The sequence below is a fragment of the Ruditapes philippinarum genome, unplaced genomic scaffold (assembly GCF_026571515.1).
Source record: "Ruditapes philippinarum isolate M1 unplaced genomic scaffold, ASM2657151v2 ctg2449_1_1_1_1, whole genome shotgun sequence".
NCBI classification, from domain to species: domain Eukaryota; kingdom Metazoa; phylum Mollusca; class Bivalvia; order Venerida; family Veneridae; genus Ruditapes; species Ruditapes philippinarum.
The window spans coordinates 131,461-155,905 of NW_026852463.1; the positions used below are offsets into that span (position 1 = coordinate 131,461).

Here is a 24,445-nt window from a genome sequence, read left to right on the forward strand (position 1 = left end):
GTGACGTTTCCAACATTATTTAAAACCATCATTCTGTGTCACAAACAGAAGTGTTATGGGAAACAGGGTAATGATATTTTTTGCAGACACATATGGAAATATTACAGATATCATAAAGTATGACAAATACATATAATATCATCATAAAATGGTTTATTACTTCTGCTATTTGATACTGCTACATCTGTATATATTGTTTTTCCCCCACAAGAAATTCAAAACCAGAACGAAGAGAATGTTCCTGTAAGGCTAGCATCAATCAAGTTCCAATTAACTGATCAATTATTAAAACAGTGAGGACTGGAGCTAATTGATTAGCTAGCTGACAAGACAAAGGGTAAAATGGTAGTATGACACTAAATCTTCATGACAATTTCCTCACAATGTCCCTCAAATAGTTTCACATGTCCCCATAAATCCATTTGCATTTGCCGTATTAGGTATAATCATAAATCTTTAAAAATAAGACCAGATTATTATCTTCTTTAAAAAAAGACTACAATTGCAAGGAAATAAGAATGAAAACAGCTAGAAAAAATCTCCTCTTTATAAACAAAACTGATTTTTTTCTTGATTAATAATATTATATTTGAAATGTCTGGTTCAATATACAAGCCCCCAAACCTTAAAATCTAAAGCCTCCATCCTTGAAAAACAGGCTAACTAATATAAGCACCAAGAACTTGTGTGATAATTGGTTCTTCCATCCATTTCAATGAAAATTAATATTTCATTTTGGTACTGACACAAGAGAGTTGAATACTTGCTATTTGTGGAACATCTGTATTCTCTACAGATATGCAATGCATGCTATTTGATTGATTAAATAGCCAGCATTTACCATTGAAAAAAAAGAGAGAAAAAAGAAGAAAATACTGTTTTTTTGCGAATAAATTCATCACTTACAATTTTGAATTCCAGAAGAATGTGTAATGACTACAGAATCAGATAATGTTTCAGCTAATCACAAAATCGTGTGAAGTGTATTACTTTCTCAATGTACAAAGCATGACCACTATATTTAATGATAGATCATTAGTTTTCAGATCATGATACCCCACCTTTAAAACTTACAGACTCATAGATATAACATCTCTCTAACATGTTGTTATTTCTGATAACAATCACATTCATCACTATTTTAACCCCCTTTCCTGTCATCTTATACAAGTGGTCCACCAAAAAACAGTTACTTTGAATCAACTTTTCCCTCATAGACAGGAGCTAGTATATATCTACAGAAGCCAAAATTTATCTACAGAACTATATCTGAGAGTAAATATGTGGATGGGTCATCTTTAACTTGTCCAAAATCTCACGATAGCTTTAACACTTGATACAGTCTTGATAGTTATCTTCACATGTTAAAACATTTAATACAGTGTAAAATATATCATGACAACACTGTACATCATCCATCATTAATTGGAGACTGTTTGTTTTACCACTAAACTATAAATGACAAAATGATATAATCATGATAATTATCAAATCCCTATGATACATATCTATAACAATAGAATGATTGTTGTTTAACATGACAGTAGCGAAAAATAGAGGTTTATTGCCCTAGAAATTTTTAAAGTATTAGTAACAAGAAATGTCACAAAATATTTGTTAAATTACTGGTATGTATAAACAAAGCAGTTATACTTTTGGGGTGACACATCCAAATGTGCTTATAACTCTGATAATGTCCAATGAATGTGTGACAAATTAACAAGATGAATGAATGTGCATGATAACAAATATTTTTTTACAAAGTTCCATAATTCTATCATTTTAATATGCTTTTCAAGTCAAATGCAAATGAAGCATAACAATAATTATTACAGGGCCATAATTCTGCTAATCTACAATAATTTTGTATGCATGGACATTTGATGTTAACTATCCATACAGTATCTACCATTCAAGCTTATATAATAACATCTATAACAACAACATTCTCTCATTATTTTTGAGACTATACAGGCTGATCTGGCTGTTTGTAAGTTTTGATACTTGTGGCATTTGTTTATATGCATGCTGCTATCTGTTCCAGCTACAAGTCTCAACAAAATTAATATCTACATACCTGATCATATAAATAATAGAATGTCACTTTATCTTTTGAGTAGAGTTCTTGAAAATTCTTTGGCAGGTATCTCACTCTTAACTCATACCTGTATAAAAAATGATAAAACAATGAGTTATAGCTGCGCAATTATTTCACATACAAAACAGATAGAAAAATTCAGTGTGGTAATCAAAAAGTCATTTGCATAGAAATAACAGATGCAATATATTTCTTCTATAAAAACACAGGGACTCGTCCCAATGTATCTTACTGGAGTCAAACTACCTCAAAGTATTATAACCATTACTATACCAATTATTTTCAGTCATTTATTTTCATTATGAGGATATAAAGTGATTACAAAAATCTGGGTCTAGTCAAAATTTAATGCTTTACTGTACAAACTAGAAATGATTCTCCTGCAGGCCACTTTGTTAGCAAGAAGTTCATGATTTGTGGTAACTGCACAAACAATAACACAAGTATGCAAAAGAAAATCAAAGTGCTTGTGCATTGCTCTTTTCAGCGATGAAATATATCCACTTGTTAAGTTTCATGGTGATACCAGGGTAAACACCTAAGGTATTCTCCCACCAGTTAAAGCTCAAAGTCCCCGTATATTTTCATATTTTATGTGTGAATTAAACAAAACAATGTTACAGAAACATTTTACCTCCATTCATCAGGGGGTCTTGAAGCTTCGTATTTCTGTTTTACTTGGTACATTGTGAGATTGTTGTGTAGCCAATAACATTCTCGAGAATTTGTGTGAACCAACTTTAATGCAAAACATTTTGAGAAAAATCTATCCCCAGCAGCTAAACGTCCTACTACCAGCTTAATGATGTCCTGAAAATAGAAAACATAATTTGCTTATCAAAGAGCCTCATTATATGAAATTATCATAGTTCTTGTTTGTTCATGATATTTATCATTGTATGTCATTTCCATGAATAAAGGTTATATAGTGTAGAATATATATCATTATATCATATAGCAGGAAACAGACAGTATTGTATCACATGACTTGATAAAAGAATGAGCTCTTTTACACTTAATTTAAAAACCAGATATAATTTTTGTACTTTGTATAATTACAATAAGCCCATTAACTTTGAAACATACAGAATGATGCTACTGTTTATCTAAGAGAAATAAAACACAGGTGTAAATGAACAATGTTTAAAGACAGCATTTTTGTTAATTGTAAGGATGATGAAAATGCTAGAACATATACCGTAAAATTCCTAATAAACTCCCCTCCCCTTATAAAGGCCCCCAGGCCTTTTGATAAGAAAAACAATCTACTCATCAGTGCTGAACTCATGAGTAAATCCATAATTTCATTCAAACCATTCAGAATCCATTTAATTTAAAGAATGAACTTTAAAATCTTAACACTTTTTAATGTTATTACCAACACTTGCTAGCACTAAATGTATTTACAATGATTTTTGGACTTCGGAAAAACTGTGTTGTAATAATAGCCCCCCTTTTGGAAAATGTTTTAAGTCCCCGGGGGCATTTAATAGGAATTTTACTGTAAATGTAATATCTGAGGTTCTGGGACTGGGAAGGCAGAGTAGCGCTTTCTGAGCTAGTTTGTTTTTCTATTTGTATTTTTTAGTTTCTCCCTTTATATGCTGATTATCTGCTGCTAATACAAATAAATTAAGTGGCCTGTATAACAAATAAGCCCTCTCCTTTTCTTCAGATTTCACAATTAATAAAGCTCATTTGTTAGCTGTTATTTTGTTTAAGTACCTGCTTCAAACTGTAATTAACACACCTACATGTGTACCAGTGATACCTACACTGATTATACCCATTAGATTAGTAATAAGTTAAAGGTCGGATGTGCTGCAGAATAAGTATCTTTATAATTTGTAATGTGTAAACTATATGTAGCCAACAATTACCTGCTGCTTTTTTGTATGGGATAAGGGAAAAGGTTTATGCCACTGCAGTATGAATAATGAATGAAGATGGAATGCATTATGCAGTTAATGTATGAAAATGTCTAAGTGGAAGCATGGAAACATTCTGCATAGTCTACTCCATGATTAAAACAATCATTTATATCTTCACTTGGAAGCCTCATGTATATATTTCATTCATGAGCTTATAACTTTTCCATTATGTTAAGTGTTGTAAGAAACTTATCATGTAACAAACTTTGTCAGTTTGTGCAAAATTAATACATATACTTAAGCTAGAAACATACAGAAATGATAATACAACTTTTGATCTGCATTTCAGATATATAACAATTCATTGTCGTAAAGACAGAACAATAGATGTGAGGTGATAGAAGGTAGAGTGACATCAATAGTTATATATATATGGTTCATTCCAAATTAACTAAAAGAATTCAGCACAACATGCCCCCACCCCACTCTCCAAACTGACCTAGCTGTGACAATCTTCCATTAACCTTTAATATGCTTGTAATATTGCATGACAAGGCATAAACTACTTTTCATTTAAAACAAATTTGCAGACATATAATTGAACATGCTATTAACAAAAGCACAGTGTGTAAGACTGTCACTGTTAAAGTATGTGCAATCGACGGACAGACGGCGAAGGCAAAAACAATATGTCTTCCAAAAATTTTGGGAGACATAATAAATGAACATTCAGTTAACAAAAGTACAGTTTGTGAAACTGTCACTGTTAAAGTACATGAAGTTGATCAATCATGTACAGAAGAACTGAAAGAAGAACTGAAAGAAGAAATGAAAGTAGAACAAACCTTGATTTTAAGTCTACAAGTATTATAGACCAGTACGGTCATGTATATACCAACATGTACCTCTAACAAGTCCATCATGTTTCACTTTCTAATATCCAACATAAATCTACTGTACCCTCCTAGCAGGTAAACATTAACCATAGAGTGACCTACAGTCTATCTTCTATAGCCAATCACTTATCATAAGCATTTTTATTACCTACAGGTAATCACAATTCCACTTGAAAAACAATGAAAACATGAACACAAATCCCTGCCTGATACACTGGCATCCAAACATTGCCCGTTTTTATGATATATATCCTCTTACATTTTCATACAATGCTATAATCAACACAATTCAAGATGTCTTGCAAACCACACTTTACATGAATCACCTTCCTAACAGTAAAATATTCTCCTTTTCTCTGCCATATCCACAGGAAGTTTAATCATCTTTGAAACAAAACTTTAATCTTTGAAACAAGGTAGTTCAAGTTTCCATTTACCTGTTTCATTTAACATTTGTTGATTCCACTTTTTCTTTCAACTGTTCAACCCTCTTAAACATAACCAGATTTCATTTTTTTCATGTTTTCATATCTATAAAATCATTCTGCAAAATGTAACCTCCTATAGTCTAGATTAAAAAAAATCTGGAGAATATGTTAAGAGAAAAATGTTAAGAAATATGGGAGAAATCATGAAAATTTATGGCTGTTTGTATCAGTCACAGAGATAGGGAGGTATCACTTGCTGCAAGGTTATGTTACTTCTGAGAAGATTACAAATGCAGTAATCCCTCCCTGAGGAAAATCTCTGACTGACATGCCATATGCTCCCTGTACAAAAATCTTGCATCAAACTTTTGCAATTTATGCAAGTAATAAATGATGAATCACAAGAGTTTATCAAGACATCTGTTGAAATATTCTGTTTTCTTTGCTCCAGAGTGCTCCTTCATCTTGTATAGGTGTTAAAGACAAGTAAATAAACTGAACTTCCATAGATTACTTGATGAAAATGTTTTCAAAAGATGTTCATAATGCCCTCAATAAACCTGAATACAAACACCTTTCTTTTCTTTTTTGTAACTACTGAAAGTTCAATTTAACATACTACACCAGCAGCTGAAGCTCACTGTCACAACAGTAATTATGATTGAGAATTATTTTTAAAATTCCAAAACAACTTTCTACAACTATCCAACAACAGGTACATCCTTCCACAGGCAAATCATTTCATAAGCACGTTTCTTCCAGCAAATAAATAACAATGATGAATGGAAGACTGCAAACTGTTCCTAAATAAACATTGTTCTAACACACGGAATGTGGTATCATTTACTCATATTACTCCAGCTCTCAGTTCCTCTATGTACTATCTCACTATGTCTTTCATTAACATTTCTTTAATTAGCAGACCATCCAAACACTGGTATGTTAATATTAAACAGCTATTGTTTTATTATTCTGTTGTATAACTTATATACTGTTATACAATTATATTCGCGCAAGCTTATCAGATCTTAAGACTGCCTGTTTCCATAAATAGAAATGTTTCCTGATTAGAATCAAAATACCTGCCACTTCTAAATTTCTAGACATTTAAAAAAGATTGGCATTTAGCATGTAACAATGAATATGAATGCATCGTATTACACCACAGGCTACACTTAAACTGTCAGTATGCCGTGGCTAACCTCAACATACATTCATAAACTAGCATTCTTCATTATCTGTTGCATAATTACTATGTGTAAGATTAATTTCAAATCATTTTAAAACTATTACATTATCAAAACATCCAGATGACAAAGTCATTTCCTATGCCACCTAAGTTGAATCACCTGGAATTTTTCAAACACATTTTCATCCACAAAATATCAACTTTAAGACGTCCTACATCAAATGATTTAAAATTAACAAAATGTATTAAAGTATTTAGGACTTGATCAGTTTCTAATGTGGTCTGACTCATCATCTACAAATATGTCTATCAAGTTCCTCTTTTTACCTGTACTGGCACAAGAACAACCACCTGCCTGGAAAATGATTCTATCTTTATCAACAAGAAAACAGCCTATTTACCAGACCCTCACTGGATCTGACAATAAACATCATATAGAAACTATGTCCAGGTATATGTCAGGAACAGATACAAAGGTAACCAATCAGAACAATAATAAAAGACAGACTCTAAAGTAATCATTAACAATTAGTGAAATGACTTAATGTGACAGTGACAGAACTACCTGTGAAATCAGTGTAACAGATCTATTACAAGAGCAATCAGTAATCACATGTGTCGCCTCATGATGGCCAATTTCATGTTGGGACAAATTTTGTGACAGACGGACAGACAGACGGACAGTGCACAACTAGACTTGGTACTGATCATTCCTGTAAAGTTTGGATAAAATTGCACCAGTAGTTTATGAGGAGTAGTCCGGACAAGCTTTTGCGTATCTGGCAACACACAGAAAAAAACACCTTTTTATCAAAGGGCCATAACTCAGCCAAAAATCATTCAATCGGAAAACCCGTGCAATATGCACAAGGACTTGAGCTACAGATCAATCCTGTAAAGTTTCATTGAAATTACATTAGTGGTTTAACTGGAGTAGTCCAGACAAACTTTAAAAATAAAAGTAATTATAGGGCCATAACTGACAAAAATTGTTGACCCAGAAGATGAATGATGATATGCACAACTTGACTTCTAACTGATCATTCCTGTAAAGTTTGGATGAAATTGCACCTGTAGTTTATGAGGAGTAGTCCGGACAAGCTTTTGTGTATCTGGCAACCCACAGAAAAAGAAACCTTTTTATCAAAGGGCCATAACTCGGCCAAAAATCATTCAACCGGAAAACCCTTGCAATATGCGCAAGGACTTGAGCTACAGATCAATCCTGTAAAGTTTCATTGAAATTGCATTAGTGGTATAAGAGAAGTAGTCCGGACAAACTTTAAAATTAAAAATTATTAAAGGGCCATAACTCTGACAAAAATCATTAAACCGAAAAATGCTGACAATATGCACAACTACACTTGGTACTGATCATTCCTGTAAAGTTTGGATGAAATTGCACCAGTAGTTTATGAGGAGTAGTCCGGACAAGTTTTGTGACGGACGGACGGACGGACGGACAGACAGACAGACAGACGGACGGACAGACAGACGGACAGACAGACGACGGAGAAGTGATCCCTATATGTCGCCACTACTCCGTAGAGGCGACACAATAATGGTATCACAGAGTGCATGGTATATAGTATGATACCTATATGCCAGAATACATCTTGATAATTAATTAATGTATGTGTACTTAAAGACACTGAGAAATGCAAACACAATTAATGCAACATAAATTAATTAAGTAAACAAAGACTTCTACAAGATCTTGTATCAGAATGCCAGAAAGGTTCATCAATGCAACAAAAAGAATGTCTACATAATGACAAGGGGACAACTTAACTTTCAGAAAGAAGAATATTGTCATTATACTCTTGATCTTAGATTAATGTACACATTCTCTATTATTTTACCAGCATTTTCAGAGACCATTATTTCATTGAAGCATTATCATTAAAGAGTTAACCAAAGACAATTACAAATTCCTCCATCTTTTTAAAACTTTGTTACTTAATAAGTGAGCATACTAGGAATAATTTCATTATACATTATCTTCAGTATTCAGAAAGCCTGAAATTCTTGGGTCTCATTTTGGAGATAACTTTGGAATACTTCTATCAAAACTCTGGGTTACCACCAACTGCATCAAAGAAACATTTTAATCAAATAAGATTTAATGGGTAAAATACCAGATGTTCATTTTTCGTTTTTCAAACATTGGCATACAATCAATTCTCTGTTATATATGATACCAGATACACAGCTGTATTTAATAATTATTTTGGGGCAATTTCTTTTATTTTTCTGTAGATAAATTTGATTATTTTTGAATGCTAGAAAGTCCTTAAATATTTCTTAGAAATGATTTTTTTTCCAGAACAAATCATTTGTTGCCTTGATATTAAAATTTACTAGTCATTTACATTAATTCATATCAATTCAATGTTCAATTTTCATGAAGTATTATTTAAGGAAAGAAATAATTCAAATATCTGCTGATGACATTGGTTTGTAATTACAACTTGTAAATATTCATAAATCTCACTGATTCATTCTTACAACAAAGCAAAATGACCTGATCAGAAATAGATAGTTCTATTTGGTCAAACATTCAGCAAATTCAAATCAAAAACTTATTGTGCTTCTAGAAATGGAATAGTAAATGGGTGTTTCCACTAAGTGTGCAGAAATTAATGAGTCACTATTGCCTCAATTAAACATTAGATTTTAACTACAGAAAACAAAATATAGATCTGAAGAAAGTATTATGTTGATGTGACAAGTAAATGTGACAGATGTGACTGTGACAGATGTGACAGTGACAGGTGATGGTATGAGGGAACTCAAGTCAAATTATCAGTGACCGAGTAAGTTATCTCAGTAACCGAGTTAGTTATCTCAGTAACCGAGTTAGTTATCTCAGTAACCGAGTTAGTTATCTCAGTAACCGAGTTAGTTATTTCAGTAACCGAGTTAGTTATCTCAGTAACCGAGTTAGTTATCTCAGTAACCGACTTAGTTATCTCAGTAACCTAGTTAGTTATCTCAGTAACCGAGTTAGTTATCTCAGTAACCGAGTTAGTTATCTCAGTAACCGGGTTAGTTATCTCAGTAACCGAGTTAGTTATCATTATGTTTAGATGTCTTTATACATTTTTACATAATATAGAAATTTCGATGCTGATCTTAAATTTTTAACAGATATTGATTTTTTTCTCTCCAAAAACACAGCATGGTTTCCCAATGTTTAAAATTTAAGGGGAATAATTTTGTTAATAATTTGCTTGAGCAAAGACAACTTAAAAGTTATTCCCCTTTGATATTTTTCTAAGATGCTGCAAAAGAACTTCTTTGATCTAATTGAAATTGAAGGAGCTTCTATTAAGACTGTTTATATTAGTGCAAACAGAGTGAAGAGTGAGGAATGTTAGAAGGTAGCCCAGTACAACAATTGTTTATTAATATTGTTACTGAAATACCCTTGAAGTGATGATGACTACTCAATAAATACATCAACAGATGGGCTCAATACAACAATATTTTGACAGCATACAGACTGATTGACTGCCGATTAAACTTGAGAATATTTCCTACAAAAACAAGTATTGCTGGTCTTATTAATAAAGCCACAAATATGCTTGTGAAAAGGAATTTTACTTTAAGACTTTCTAGTATCATGAAATGAATGTGTTTAATATGAATTAATGATCAAAACATTTAATCTGAATTATTTTTTAAAAATAGACCTAGTCTAGCTACAATTTGATTAAACTATGAATCTTAATAATATTCCTTAATCTCACAATCATGGTAAGTGAATCCATTGTTTCTATTGAATTTCTTAAGAGGGACCGCTGTTGCCTTACAACATTAAGTCTCTGCAAAAATTACAGTAGAAAAAATGCAGATTTTACTAAATCACAAAATGCCTCAAGACTTTGACTTCTGAACAAAAAACATCACCACCCTACTTACAGAAAGTAAAGCAAACCTTGTTCTTATCTGTTATATCTACATATCAAATCTGTAGAAAGCTTCTTGGAATATGATTCTACTGTATTTGACGTCACTAGAGCTCATTTCTCTATATAATCTTATAATGAGGGTTTATACCGATAAACTTTTTGCATCATTTAATCAGATAGCACAGCATGAAAAACTATGCAAAACAGAGTATCAGACTCCAGGTACATGGTAATACAATCTAACCTATGCCTGCACAACTAAATTCTTAGACTATTTTAGTTGCCCCACCCAGGATGTTATATAATTACTGGCTTAATAAGGAGTCTTACGTTTCTATATAAATAACTAGAAATGTGTCCATAGGACACGGGTGCCCCCACCGCGCCACTTTTCTGTCAAGGGAAATAACTCTACAAATACTGGATAAATTCACAAGCGAAACCCCAGGTGCAAATCTAAATATGCTGAGCAACCTACCCATAAGGTTTAATGACTATGTCAAATCCTTTTTGAGTAACTTGCTACACAAGTTGAAAATTGCAAAAATTTTCTAAGTGAAGGGCAATAACTCTAAAAATAGAAAATAAATCCAGAAGAAAATACCTGGTGCATAACTTCACATGCTGATCAATATTCCTGTAAAGTTACATGACTCTAGATAGGTCAAATACTTTTTGAGTTACGTGCGACACATGTTGAAAATTGCAAAATTTTACTAAGTCAAGGGCAATAACTCTGAAAATACTGAAAATATCCATACGAAAATACCCAGGTGCACAACTACACATGCTGATCAACATTCCTGTAATTTGAGTTTCATGACTCTAGGTCAAATACTTTTTGAGTTACATGCGACACAAGTTGAAAATTGCAAAATTTTACTAAGTCAAGGGCAATAACTCTGAAAATACTAAAAATATCCAGACGAAAATACCCAGGTGCACAACTACACATGCTGATCAACATTCCTGTAAAGTTACATGACTCTAGGTCAAATACGTTTTGAGTTACATGCGACACAAGTTGAAAATTGCAAAATTTTACTAAGTCAAGGGCAATAACTCTTAAAATACTAAAAATATCCAGACGAAAATACCCAGGTGCACAACAACACATGCTGATCAACATTCCTGTAAAGTTTCATGACTCTAGGTCAAATACTTTTTGGGTTACATACGACACAAGTTGAAAATTGCAAAATTTTACTAAGTCAAGGGCAATAACTCTGAAAATACTAAAAATATCCATACGAAAATACCCAGGTGCACAACTACACATGCTGATCAACATTCCTGTAAAGTTTCATGACTCTAGGTCAAATACTTTTTGAGTTATGTGCGACACAAAAGTGAACGGACGGACGGACAGAAGGACGGACGGAAGGACGGACGGAAGGACAGACGGACAAGGGTAAATCTAAAAAGTTAATAACACTAAATCCAAATTAATGTCTCTTAGAATAAGATGCCAAGTAAGAAATAATAATTTTGGAAACTTTGACTGAATAAAATATATCTCCCCCCTCCCCCCAAAAAAATCAAAACAAAAACAACAACAACAACAAAATAACTGTAGTATGGTATGGTTAGCAATTATGATGGGCCAGAGAGCAGAAAGTATATACTAGATTGATATAGATAGTTCTGCTGGTTCTGACAGCTGTCTAGATACAGCTGGGCATTTCAATGAATGGCCAATATAGATCTATAAACAGTTAAACACCAATTAACACCATACCTTCCTGCCAATCATATGTAGGAAGGTACCAAACAGTACCCAATATACCACAGGTCAAAACTGTAAACTAGCTTGCTGCTATACCTCACTAATATTGCTCACTGTTATAATGAAATTCCACTTTAGTCAAAACATTTTACCTTGCTGATTTTAATCACTTTCAAGCAGTTCAACAAATGCCAAGATTAACCAAGTTCTGATGTAATATGAGGAAATAATCTAAAATATTGTTGTTATCACCTTGCAGTTGAACCCCAATTCTCAGTTAAGAAGCAGACAACTTGACCACTTACACTTAATACCCTTTTACAATTTACTGGTTTATGTCTTTTATGATAGAAGAATCATAAATGGAAGATTATAATAGTGCATGAAGACAAAAGAATTCATACCTTAACATCTGTAGCATCTCCATATTTCACCATGTTGAATCCTCCATTAGGGAGGTGAACTTTTAATATAGACCTATCCATTAGGAATTTCTTGACCTTGGAGTCAAAGGTCGAGTTTGAATCTAGGTCAAGGTCACTGTCCACTACAAAATCAGCACAAGTGTCACATTCACCATCCTGTATCAATCTCCATAGCTTACTCCATCTTGCAATCTAAAAATAAAGACATAAAATAATTAAAATAGAAATTTAATACTGTTTTTATTTTGTAAGAAAATATATTTACTTAGTATCTACTTATGGATGTATGGCCAAGGATTTCTAAAATTTTCAAAATAGAAAAGAACAGCATGAAAGTAAAGCCTTTGTGATAAGATTGAAAGTGTACATCAAAGTTTTCATCTGATAGAGAAGTTCATGATAACAGATGAATGACTCGTTTACAATAATTTATTTCTGTGTAAAGACATTATTGCATTGGCCCAAAAACCATCTTCAAAAGTTATTTCATTATTCCTTAATGCCACCTATAATTCTTTGACAGTAAAAACAATAAAATGTAATATCAGTAATTATCCCTCAAAGAAGAGAATTGTAAATTGTACACCTGGGTGCCCTATTAAAATTAAGCTAATTATCCTATCTAAATACCCTCATGAATTCTACAATATACCAGTTAACATGAATAACATAACTCCATCTGAACAAAACATTGCTACACCATAAAACAAAAATAAAATTTTATATCTATCCACAAACCTGAAGTTCCTATATAAATTTATCAGATGTAAGCATAATAAATAAATATTTAATTAACTAATGCATAACTTTATTACAAAAATTCATTACCTGCAATGATTAATATGTACAAAAACAATCTAATAATAATATATCCAATTCAACAACACAATTCTGCCTCTTTTGCAGGAAAGTACAATAACTAACAGCACAAAAATTAAAATAATGATCGCGAAAAACAAGATGTGTGCATGTATTAAAGCAGTAAGTTCAGTGTAACATTAGAGGAGTCAGAAATGGCAGCAGTTAAAACAGGAACAGTTGATCAGCAGGTACAATAGACTGGTATGTTTCCACAAAGACAGAATTCTCCTCTCAGTGATTCACTTTTCTTTGAATCTCCTCTCACTATATCTTGATATACACGAGTATGATAAGACATTTTTGCCTGCACAAAAACTATAAAATTCCTACCCCCCTCCCTCCCCTCCACTCAAGCAGATATAAATCTCTAGAAATATTTATCACTGATACACCTAAAAAAACTCATTTTCTGTGATTTTTTTTTTGTTTACTTCAATTGCCTCTGTTTATATTCTCTTAATCTTTCTTCAACAAACATCATCTATTAACACCCATAAATAAGTAAATCATATTTTACTACGAAAAGATTTTTTAAACAATTAGAATACTTATTATTTAATAAATAATTAGAAATGAATGTGTCACACTTACTACTTCTTTTTCCTTCATCTTTAATTAATGTCAGATTAAAAATTAAAGAAAACAAAAAAACAAAAAAACTGCTACATGAGTTTGAGGAAAGCAGTCACTGAATAAAGTCTATATAATATGAATATCAATTAGAACAGAAGTTTCAATGTGAGTCAGAATTGAAGGGATCTTCATATCAAAAATTGTTTATTGTTTGTGCGTGTTACTCATTTATGGTTTACTTCCCCTGCTTACATTTCACAGTCCATTACAGGTGATATCAGATTCAAAATATTTTATATAAACCGAGTAAAAGTTTAATATATGAATGTAGAAATTTCATGTTAAATATACCCCGAAGGATGGCTTTGTCACCTATGTGGTCATTTGATGGTTTATTCAGTACACTTTGCCAACTTTTTTAACCACAATTTGTAAGATAGTGTGCCAAGTTTACAGAGGTATAACCTACCATAAAAGCCTGCATTTTTCTCATGCTGTTGATATAATCAGACAACTCAATAAATCATAAAATTAATTAGATCACTCAGCTTAAAAAAGTGAAGGTATGTAAAACAACATAAACAGAAGGTGGTTCATGTTGATATACATCCAGATGTATCTTATATATATAACAGAACATGTGGCTGCATATCATCATGTTTGTTGAATATTATGTACTTTTATTTCAGATTTAATGGTAGAATTACTTCTTTTTCCTTTTTTTTTTTGGTACTTCCATAACCAAGTTATCATATTATTATTAACCTGTACTTCTATGAAATAAATAAGATGTGTGACAATGACATCACATATATTGTCTATATAAATAAATATAAGACTTTTGTGACAACAAATGATTGTCACTGCAGGACTGTTTTACATCAGGTTTTGATTTGCCTGTTTGAACATCACTTTAACGAAAATTCTATTCCATTACATTTCTCAATTCAGCTAGAAATGTGTATAAAAAGATATAGATGTCCCTGCTATATATGTTAGGACACCAAAAAAAAAAATTGTAAACTTTCTTTGCAATAAGAAAACTGTTTAAGTAAGAGAGCCAATGGCTGTCGTTAAACATGCAGTTTTTAATATTCACACTGCTGACCTTTGACCTCAAAGTGTGACCTTAACCTTGAAGTTTGGGGTCTAGGTCTTGCAAATGACACACCGTCTCATCATACCACACACATTTGTGCCAAGTTATTTCAAAATACCTAGATGCGTGATGGAGTTATCGGCCAGACATTGTCATTATGAAGATTTTCCAACTGCTGATGTTTGACCTCTATGTGTGACCTTAACCTTGGAGTTAGAGGTCTAGGTCTTGTGCATGACACACCATCTCCTCACCTTTCCCACCGTGGAAAAAGTTCAAAGTGCAATAATTCTAAAATTAGGCAAGGCAGAGTTACAGTTCTTTGCACTGCACTTCTAAACAATGTGATCTATCAACCTACAAAGTTTCTTGATGATATCTCTTATGATTTCCGAGTTATGTCCTGGACAATTCAAAAAGTAAAAATAAACAAAGGGCAATAACTCCAGAATTAGGCAAGGTAGAGTTATGATTCTTGTGCACTGCACATCTACTCATTGAGATTTATCTACCTACAAAGTTTCATGTTGATATCTCTTATAGTTTTACAGCTATGTCCTGGACAAGATTTTTCTAAAAGGGGAGATTATTCAAAAATAAGGCTTAACAGAGTTATGGTTCTTTTGCACTGCACCTCTACTCAATGAGATCTATCTACCTACAATGTTTCATGTTGATATCTCTTATAGTTTTAGAGTTATGCCCCGGACAAGATTTTCTATAAGGGGAGATAATTCAAAAACCAGGCAAAATAGAGTTATGGTTCTTTGACACTGCTTTCCCCCTCGATGCCCTCTACCACTGTATGAAGTTTCAATAAATAATCTCCAAGGGTTTTCAAGTTATGTTCCGGACAAAGTTCAAGTTCAAAGTATTAAAATAAACAAAGGACAATAACTCCAAAATTAGGACAAAAAAAGTTATTGTTCTTATGCATTGCACATCTACGCATTGAGATCTATTCACCTACAAAGTTTCATGTTGATATCTCTTATAGTTTTAGAGTTATGCCCCGGACAAGATTTTTCTATAAGGGGAGATAATTCAAAAACCAGGCAAAATAGAGTTATGGTTCTTTGACACTGCACCCCCCCTCAATGCCCTCTACCACTGTATGAAGTTTCAACAAATTATCTCCAAGGGTTTTCAAGTTATGTTCCGGACAAAGTTCAAAGTATTAAAATTAACAAAGGGCAATAACTCCAAAATTAGGATGAAAAGAGTTATTGTTCTTATGCACTGCACATCTACCCATTGAGATCTATTCACCTACAAAGTTTCATGTTGATATCTCTTATAGTTTTAGAGTTATGCCCCGGACAAGATTTTTCTATAAGGGGAGATAATTCAAAAACCAGGCAAAATAGAGTTATGGTTCTTTGACACTGCACCCCCCCTCAATGCCCTCTACCACTGTATGAAGTTTCAACAAATTATCTCCAAGGGTTTTCAAGTTATGTTCCGGACAAAGTTCAAAGTATTAAAATTAACAAAGGGCAATAACTCCAAAATTAGGATGAAAAGAGTTATTGTTCTTATGCACTGCACATCTACCCATTGAGATCTATTCACCTACAAAGTTTCATGTTGATATCTCTTATAGTTTTAGAGTTATGCCCCGGACAAGATTTTTCTATAAGGGGAGATAATTCAAAAACCGGGCAAAATAGAGTTATGGTTCTTTGACACTGCACTCCCCCTCGATGCCCTCTACCACTGTATGAAGTTTCAACAAATTATCTCCAAGGGTTTTCAAGTTATGCTCCGGACAAGACAACGGACGGACAGACGGACGGACGGACAGAGGGACGGACGGACAGACGGACAAGGCGCCGACTATATGCTCCCCCGAAATTTTTCGGGGAGCATAATAATGCTTCAATGAAGGATCAAATCAATTTTTAGATGAAGAAAGCACATTGTAAGAAAATGTAAACCATGTGATTATCATATATAATAGAAATTTGTTCAAAAAAGCATTCATCAAATTGACTAAAACTTTGATTTCTAGCTTAAATTTCACCTTTTGTGGTGGTCCAGATAAATTCAAACACAATACAACAGTTTTATATTACACAGATCTTGATCAATTAAAAAAACATCATATAAAAGTTCAGTGAAAACAAACAAACAAATTCCTAAACACACAAAAAAAGAACACAACACCTTGAAAAGATAATCATATAACTTATATATCTCACCAATATTCACCTGATTAATTGTATATTTCCCTACAGAACCAGTAAGTATAATACTTACCACTTGCGATATCATTTGCATTTGAATAATATATTTATTATACACATTTATATAAAGTCCTACCTTCAAACACCTGTCAAATAACTGTTTTAATCACATCAATAACTGATAATCCTGCTCACTTTTAAGTCTTATCTTACACTAGGCTATATCTAAATGAAAACAGTATATATGCATATACTTTAATATATTTATCCCACCTATAAAAGATCCAATGTCACATTCCAGACCTTGATAAACATACAGGCAACTTTATAACCTAATTCATAAAATGACACAGAGAATTATTTGGTATTCAAAAAGCTATTTATTTACTAATATACTCTAGTGAATTCAAATGGCAAGCAATATTATTGCTTATATAATGCAACAATGAAAGTATATTTCTGATTACTTAATACTATCATATATAAGCTTATATCTGAGTTTCATACACTTATATTATAGTGGTATAATATTATTTTCCCAAGATTAAAAGATGTCTACAATATAAATGTTAGTCATGACTGAGAAAGCCATTTGAACCTCAAAGACAAGGAAAAATAATATGACTGTCACAAAACATATTTTCTTTGAGAAATAAATTTCCCTTTTATTATTAATCATAAAAAAAAATAATTCTTAACTGTACAGTGACAATGGAATATAAATTCAATTGAAACAGCCAATAAGTTCAAATTAAATTACCTGAGTTCAATTAAGTTGATCTGACAGGCAGGGTAATTTTTAACCTCGCCTTTGTTGATTTGGGTAGCAAAATTGTAGAATTGGCAGGGCAACAGATGTGTGCAGGCTGATTGGTGACTTATGGCTAAAGCATTCAATTGTTTAATATAATGCTTCAAAATGAATATAAATATAATTTGAAAATAGAGGTGCACTTAAATGACTGAAGGTGAGTTGCAACTTTAATTTTTTATAAATTCTATTAAATTAAATTAATTTTAACATTACAAATAAGTTAATGATGTAAATAATTGGTCGCTCGTTTGAAATAAAAGTATGTATGTTATATTAGTACACTGACATGCTATCATTAGTATGTAGTAGACCTGAAGTATATATTATATATACTAATGGCCAGTCTGGTGGTCATAACAAGTGACTAAGGTAACAAGTGACTATATGAACAATGTATAAATAAAGGATAAATCACAGCATGGATGTCAGGTAATTTGACAGGAAATAATCACCCCTGGTGTGTAGGTGGTAATCATCCTATCATAAAAAATGTCACATATCTAATACTATATAAAATTCCCAGGTTAACATGAACCAACATAACAATTATATGGGGTCTAATTTGGGTCTTATGTAAGGAACACCAAACTCTTGATCACCTCTGCAGAAAGGTTAACTTCAAGTCTAAGTAGTGTAGGAGTTAAAATGGAGTTTGGATTTTTCATCTATTAAATCATATTTCATGGTTACTTTTAGAATGACTACGAGGTTAATACACAGCAGAGTATGGATGGGATGGGATAATCGGCCAACTAAAGAAATAAAGAAATGTCTTTCCTTAAAAATCCAGTCCTCTGAAGCTCAGACACAGAGTTGCTTCCCTTTATCGGTACAAATACAACTCAGATTTTTTTTCTTTCTGAATATAACTATTGTCTTCCAGTGAAACTGTGTTAAGTTGAGTTTTAATCATAAAATCAGGCCATCCCATGTACCTTTAATGACCTTTAACAACTCATCTGTTCTAACATAGTTTTCCAAACAATTGCTATCTTCTCCTAGTTAAAAGTGACTGTACTAAGCGGAGTGCATGGCATTTGACATACAGTAATTGACCAAGTAGTCATGGAAAAAACTTATTATTACATATGATTCAAGCTGGTGATTCTAAGGTTCAAAGATCTTAAATACTGACTTAAACTGATACTGAGAAGTCTGACTCTTATAGTCAATGCAAGATTAAAGTTACAAATGAGTAATTTATTCAAGCTTAAAGCATGTTATATTAGTACACACAGTCAACAATTATAAATCAGAGATTAATGTTAAATAAATATATTTACCGTTATTTGTTTACCATAAGTGGCTAAAGTTTGGTATACACATTATGTCAAGTAACCCTTACCATATGGAACAGGACCTTACCATAAGTTTGTTTGGTTTTACGGCGCACCAACACATTTTAAGTCATTATGGTGCTGAAACAGGAAAGATGACTTTGGCTAACCTCGGGTGTTACAAACTTAAAGCAACCCCAGGGGTCAAATTAACCACCTCACCTGCTAAAGTTAAGCAATGCATAGACTTTAATTATTAGACCCCATTTAGTCGCCTGTTACGATCACGGTCACCGAGGATTAAACTTGACCACTCAGTCACAAAGGGGAACGTTGCCATAAGATATAGGACAGCTTTGCTCATTATTAACTGACCAAATCTGACCAAATATTGACTAAAAATGCATTAACATAGATGAGTCATATTTGGTACATTTAAAAAAAACCTCATGGAGTCAAATTCATCCCATGATTGCCATGGTTAAAACTGATCATTTACTACACAAAAAACAATATAATTTTGAAAAAAAGAAAATAAGATAAACAATTAAAGAATTTGAAAAATGAAAGTGTATGCAAACTTATTATAGAAATATTGTTGGAAAACAACGCTTCTTCCACCTACTTAAAATAATCTTAAAGATATGAGAACACAATACAATAAAAGAACCAGTAAAAAATAACACTACTTTTACCTAAAATTTCTAAATTGTGTACCTGATCATATAAAGTTCAAAGACATTTGTAGAGGATAAATATTTACTGGAATGTGCATGCTCTGTCTATTAGACTTCTGTTAAACTCATCATAGGGTGTTGTCAGAGAACTGATATGTACTGAATCACCCTCTGATGGAACTACCTCCATGGGGGTGTCAGAAACTATCATAACTATCCATCATTAATTAGACCTAATCTACCTTAAATAATTTACTAAATTACTCTCAAAGTAGCATCATTGTCAAGCTGCATTATTGTCCCAGTGTGTGAACTTGAAGCACATTGTAAGAATTCTACAAATTTATTTCAATATTTCCCTGCTCTAAAACCAAGCAATGTGTTGAACAGATTTGCATATTGACTTGGATATGATCTCCAGTTATAATAATTTAAAATCATTCTCCAAAAAAAAACCCTGTTATGTTTGTCTCAAAATTCTATAATATAACATTTACAGGCTTTAAAAGAACTTCAAACTTAAATTTTTACACTAGATATAGTACTATTAATTAAAGGGCTAACAATATTTGGCACTTACTTATATAAGATATCACACAAGAATTACTGTTAAACTGCTTCCCTTTTTCATTGTTACTGACAATAAAGTAATTTAGTTACAAAACAAACACCTTGGCTATTATCTTAAACTGACATTTTAATTGAGGAGAGAACAGAATAAGATATGATAAAATATAAATTTGAGAGACTGAAGATACAATACTTACCATACACAGTTGGTCCCTGTTAGGATGAACAGCTAAAACCATTCCTTGATACATTTTTAATTCACTTTGTTTTTCTCTAATAATCCATCAATTAAAAATCAATTATTACATTTTTAATATAATCCACTGATGCTTTAAAACACAGTCGACATATTTCTGATAGACACATGTTTTGAGTTTTCAATGTCAGCATTTTATGCTGTGTATGTTCACATATATAAAATTCTCATTATAATATAGTGAGTCAATTGTAAGACTATATAATAATTCCACACAATGATGATCTTCAGGTAGTATAACAATAATTGGCAAGTTTGTTTGTTTAAGAGAGATCAACAACTGGAATATTGGGTGAGTCTGTGAGAACACTTAAAGCATTACAAACACAATGACTGGCCTTACAGACATTATCTAATCAATAAACCATTGTAGAAAACCTAGCATACAGCTGCTTCATACAACTATCATAAATATTCTATCATATATTCATACACTGTATTCTTATAGCTTAACACAGGCCTTATTAATATTCATACTATAATTGAGTTATTGCGCAATCTTTCTTATCATGCTGTCAATTAATCAATAAATCCCAGTAAGAAACATCAACAGGTGATCAAACAAAATCACAGATAAAAATCTCCTCCTTTGATGAAGAACCAATGACCCTTTAATATTGTGTCATGGCTAACATACCTGTCAATATATCCCCCCTATCAAAACCACATCAATGTCATTGCAAATGCATATATTAAAACTTATAACAGTTTGCTATAGAAGTTTTCAATATAAAATCCAGGTATATATAACATGACTGCGATTGAAGGTTAACTAATTTCAGTACAATATATCTCTTCTATTTTTCTCCAGGTTCATTAACCAGACATGAAAAATCCTCATAAAATTTCAGGTAAACATTTGTTACCCAGTAGACACACCCTGTTGATACAAGACTGTTTACAGATTCCAGAAATATTCAAACATAACCCACTTGCTTTTCAGACAAGAAGCCATTTAATATTATGTATTTCCTTGTAAAGAAAACAGACACATTATGACTTAAGAACTCCATACATTCTAAGGTGCCTGCATGTCAATGTATGAAATGGTTAATCAATTAATCCTCCATGTTAATAAGGCAATAATCCACTAATCTCGGTTAATCACTTTAATAAAACCTTTACTAATAATTAAGATCAAAGGCTTGGCACCATAGCATAGTGAAACCCTTCTGTTCTAACACCTGACAATATATTATGTCCAGACCTCACCACCACCACCACGATCTAGACAAATAATAACACAGTACCTATTAACAGTGAGTAAATTATCTCAAATAATATTTATATCATTCTGTGACCACTGATAAATGATAAGAAATGGAAAAGATGGTAAAATATCATTTGTGAACAAACATCATACCAATTGCACTACATAACATACCCCATGGTTATGGTTAAAGTAATTTAATACAACAAAACAGTTTCAATAAATTTAACAGATCTACAACAGCATGAAATTACTTCAATTCAACTTTTCTATTATAGATGAAATTGATCCAAAAACCTGGACAAACTTTGAAACCTTATCAAATTTGTAAATCTACAGTTAGAAAACAATATCAATGGGCAACAAAACAGAACAAGTGTATTCAATTTCAGTCACTGATTAAGCATGTAATTCCAATTATCTATCAACCATAATAACAAGGATCTTTAAATCATTTCAAATGAACAAGATCAGCAACAAAACCCCATTACAACATAACAATACAGTTGTAGTCCATACATCTTGCCAACAAAATATGTTAAAACATCTCCCAAAGGATTAGTTCACTTCTTGCTATCCTGGCATGAATAATATAATCCCGAGCTTTAACCATGTTACAAACTTTAAATAATTTTTTTAGAACAAGTTGAAATACATGTTCTTCAATTTATATAATCATCCAAGATCTTAATAAACTTTATAAAGCAATATTCCATATCACACTATTTCAAGATTTTCAGATGTTACAGTGGGAAAGCCAGGTGTTTACAAATAGTGTAATTAACAATGTGTCACCAACCTTAAAAACCAATCAATATCCAATTATAATAAAAACCCAATATGAAAGTTGATAAAACAATATGATATTTTAACACGGATGTTGACAATCCCACTAAGTAGAACAATGGTTCATGCAGGGAACCAGGACAATGCCTGTAGGATCCAGGTAACGTAACACGATTGCCGACTAGAGCATCATGCCGCTATAACCTTTTTCCCTGACAATGACAAATCAATAATTGTCTTCAAATTGCAGGTGTTGTTAACAAAGATTACAAACTGCTGTTGACAGCATAGAATAGTGCAGCCGGGGGAAAACAGCAGTTGCAGCAATTTCCGTTCTACGTTTAAAACATAATGTGCAATTTCTAGAAATAATAGAAAATCAATAATTAAATGACGCACCATCCTTTTCTTTATCATTTCATGAACGACATGAATCACTTTATATTACACAATGTAAAAATCTGTTGATCAAAGGGCAATATAAAATATAGAAGAACTGAAGTTTTAAAAAAAGTAATAGTTATAAAAATTTACTTCTTTTTTTTTCCTTCTATTTAGCAATTAATTAATTAATTTATCTAATTTGTCAAATAATAAAACTATTTTCTTGAAAGAATCTACTTTCAATATGTATCACATACTGTATTATATTGAATCAAAGTTACCACTTTTTTAATTTTTTTAATTATATTCTACACTGTTATCATTAAAACTTAATATGAAAAAGGTATCTAATATTTTTCATGTACTTTTTGTCATTAATTATTATAACATCTATAGTGAAAAACTTATAATCCAGTCCCTTTTTCAAAAATTCAATTTTACACCAACATGATAATTATATGCACATATATAATGTATGTGCGCAACAACTTTGTAACATTTTTCACATATTTGACAAGGAAAATGTAAAATTCATGTACTTCACACTGTCAAAGCCTGATCAATCATTTTGTTCAATATAAATACATTAATTACCAGTATACATTCATATCTGTTAAAATTCCCAATTTTGTTGAAAAACTTGATTAAACTATTCAGATTTATAAACCTGAATTAAGAAATTTATACCTTTACATGTCAATTAATTTTTGCAATTAATTGTTTATGATACAATTACTCTATAACAAATCTACTTTTGTTTCAACTAGAATGTATAGAGAATCTTAATAAATCCAGTTTCATTCACAATTATGTTTGAAACAAATATCCTAACAGAAATGTCATCCTTTCCTGACTGTCATTTCATCACACTGAATTCCAACACAAGCTCATCAATTGTCAAAGAGTATTTATTGGCAGGCAGAAAAAAATACATGTTGAGTGAGTCAACTGACTCATGTTAATCTATGGCAGGCATCATCAATAATCAATTATACATGATTATAAAAAATAAAGTTAACTGACACAACAGCAGATTGTGGTGATCATTCTTTGTGTTTCATACTTAATGAATATATGGTCACCATAATCCATAAAACTATCAGTTGACATTCGGTGTCAAATTGTTTATTTATGCAAATAATGAGATAAAAAGTTTTATAAATCCAGTATGATATCTGTTATTTAGAAACATATAAATGTTCATC

General features: G+C 31.9%; 1 protein-coding gene across 9 annotated transcripts in view; it reads right to left on the bottom strand.

Moving 5' to 3' along the window:
* The window catches only part of LOC132713405 (focal adhesion kinase 1-like), a 68,706-nt gene that overhangs the window by 33,337 nt on the left and 10,924 nt on the right, over positions 1-24,445 (bottom strand). For 5 of the 9 annotated variants that reach the window (XM_060695995.1, XM_060696018.1, XM_060696010.1 and 2 more), the window contains exons 2-4: positions 12,527-12,739; positions 2,733-2,908; positions 2,078-2,165 (exon numbers count right to left, since the gene is read on the bottom strand). In XM_060695995.1, the coding sequence (XP_060551978.1) occupies positions 2,078-2,165; positions 2,733-2,908; positions 12,527-12,739 (477 nt within the window). Of the gene's footprint in view, positions 1-2,077; positions 2,166-2,732; positions 2,909-4,814; positions 5,830-12,526; positions 12,740-13,375; positions 13,400-17,402; positions 17,506-20,801; positions 21,540-24,445 lie in introns of those variants that run through there. The other 4 variants (XM_060696033.1, XM_060696042.1, XM_060696049.1 and 1 more) reach the window with 4 other exon arrangements.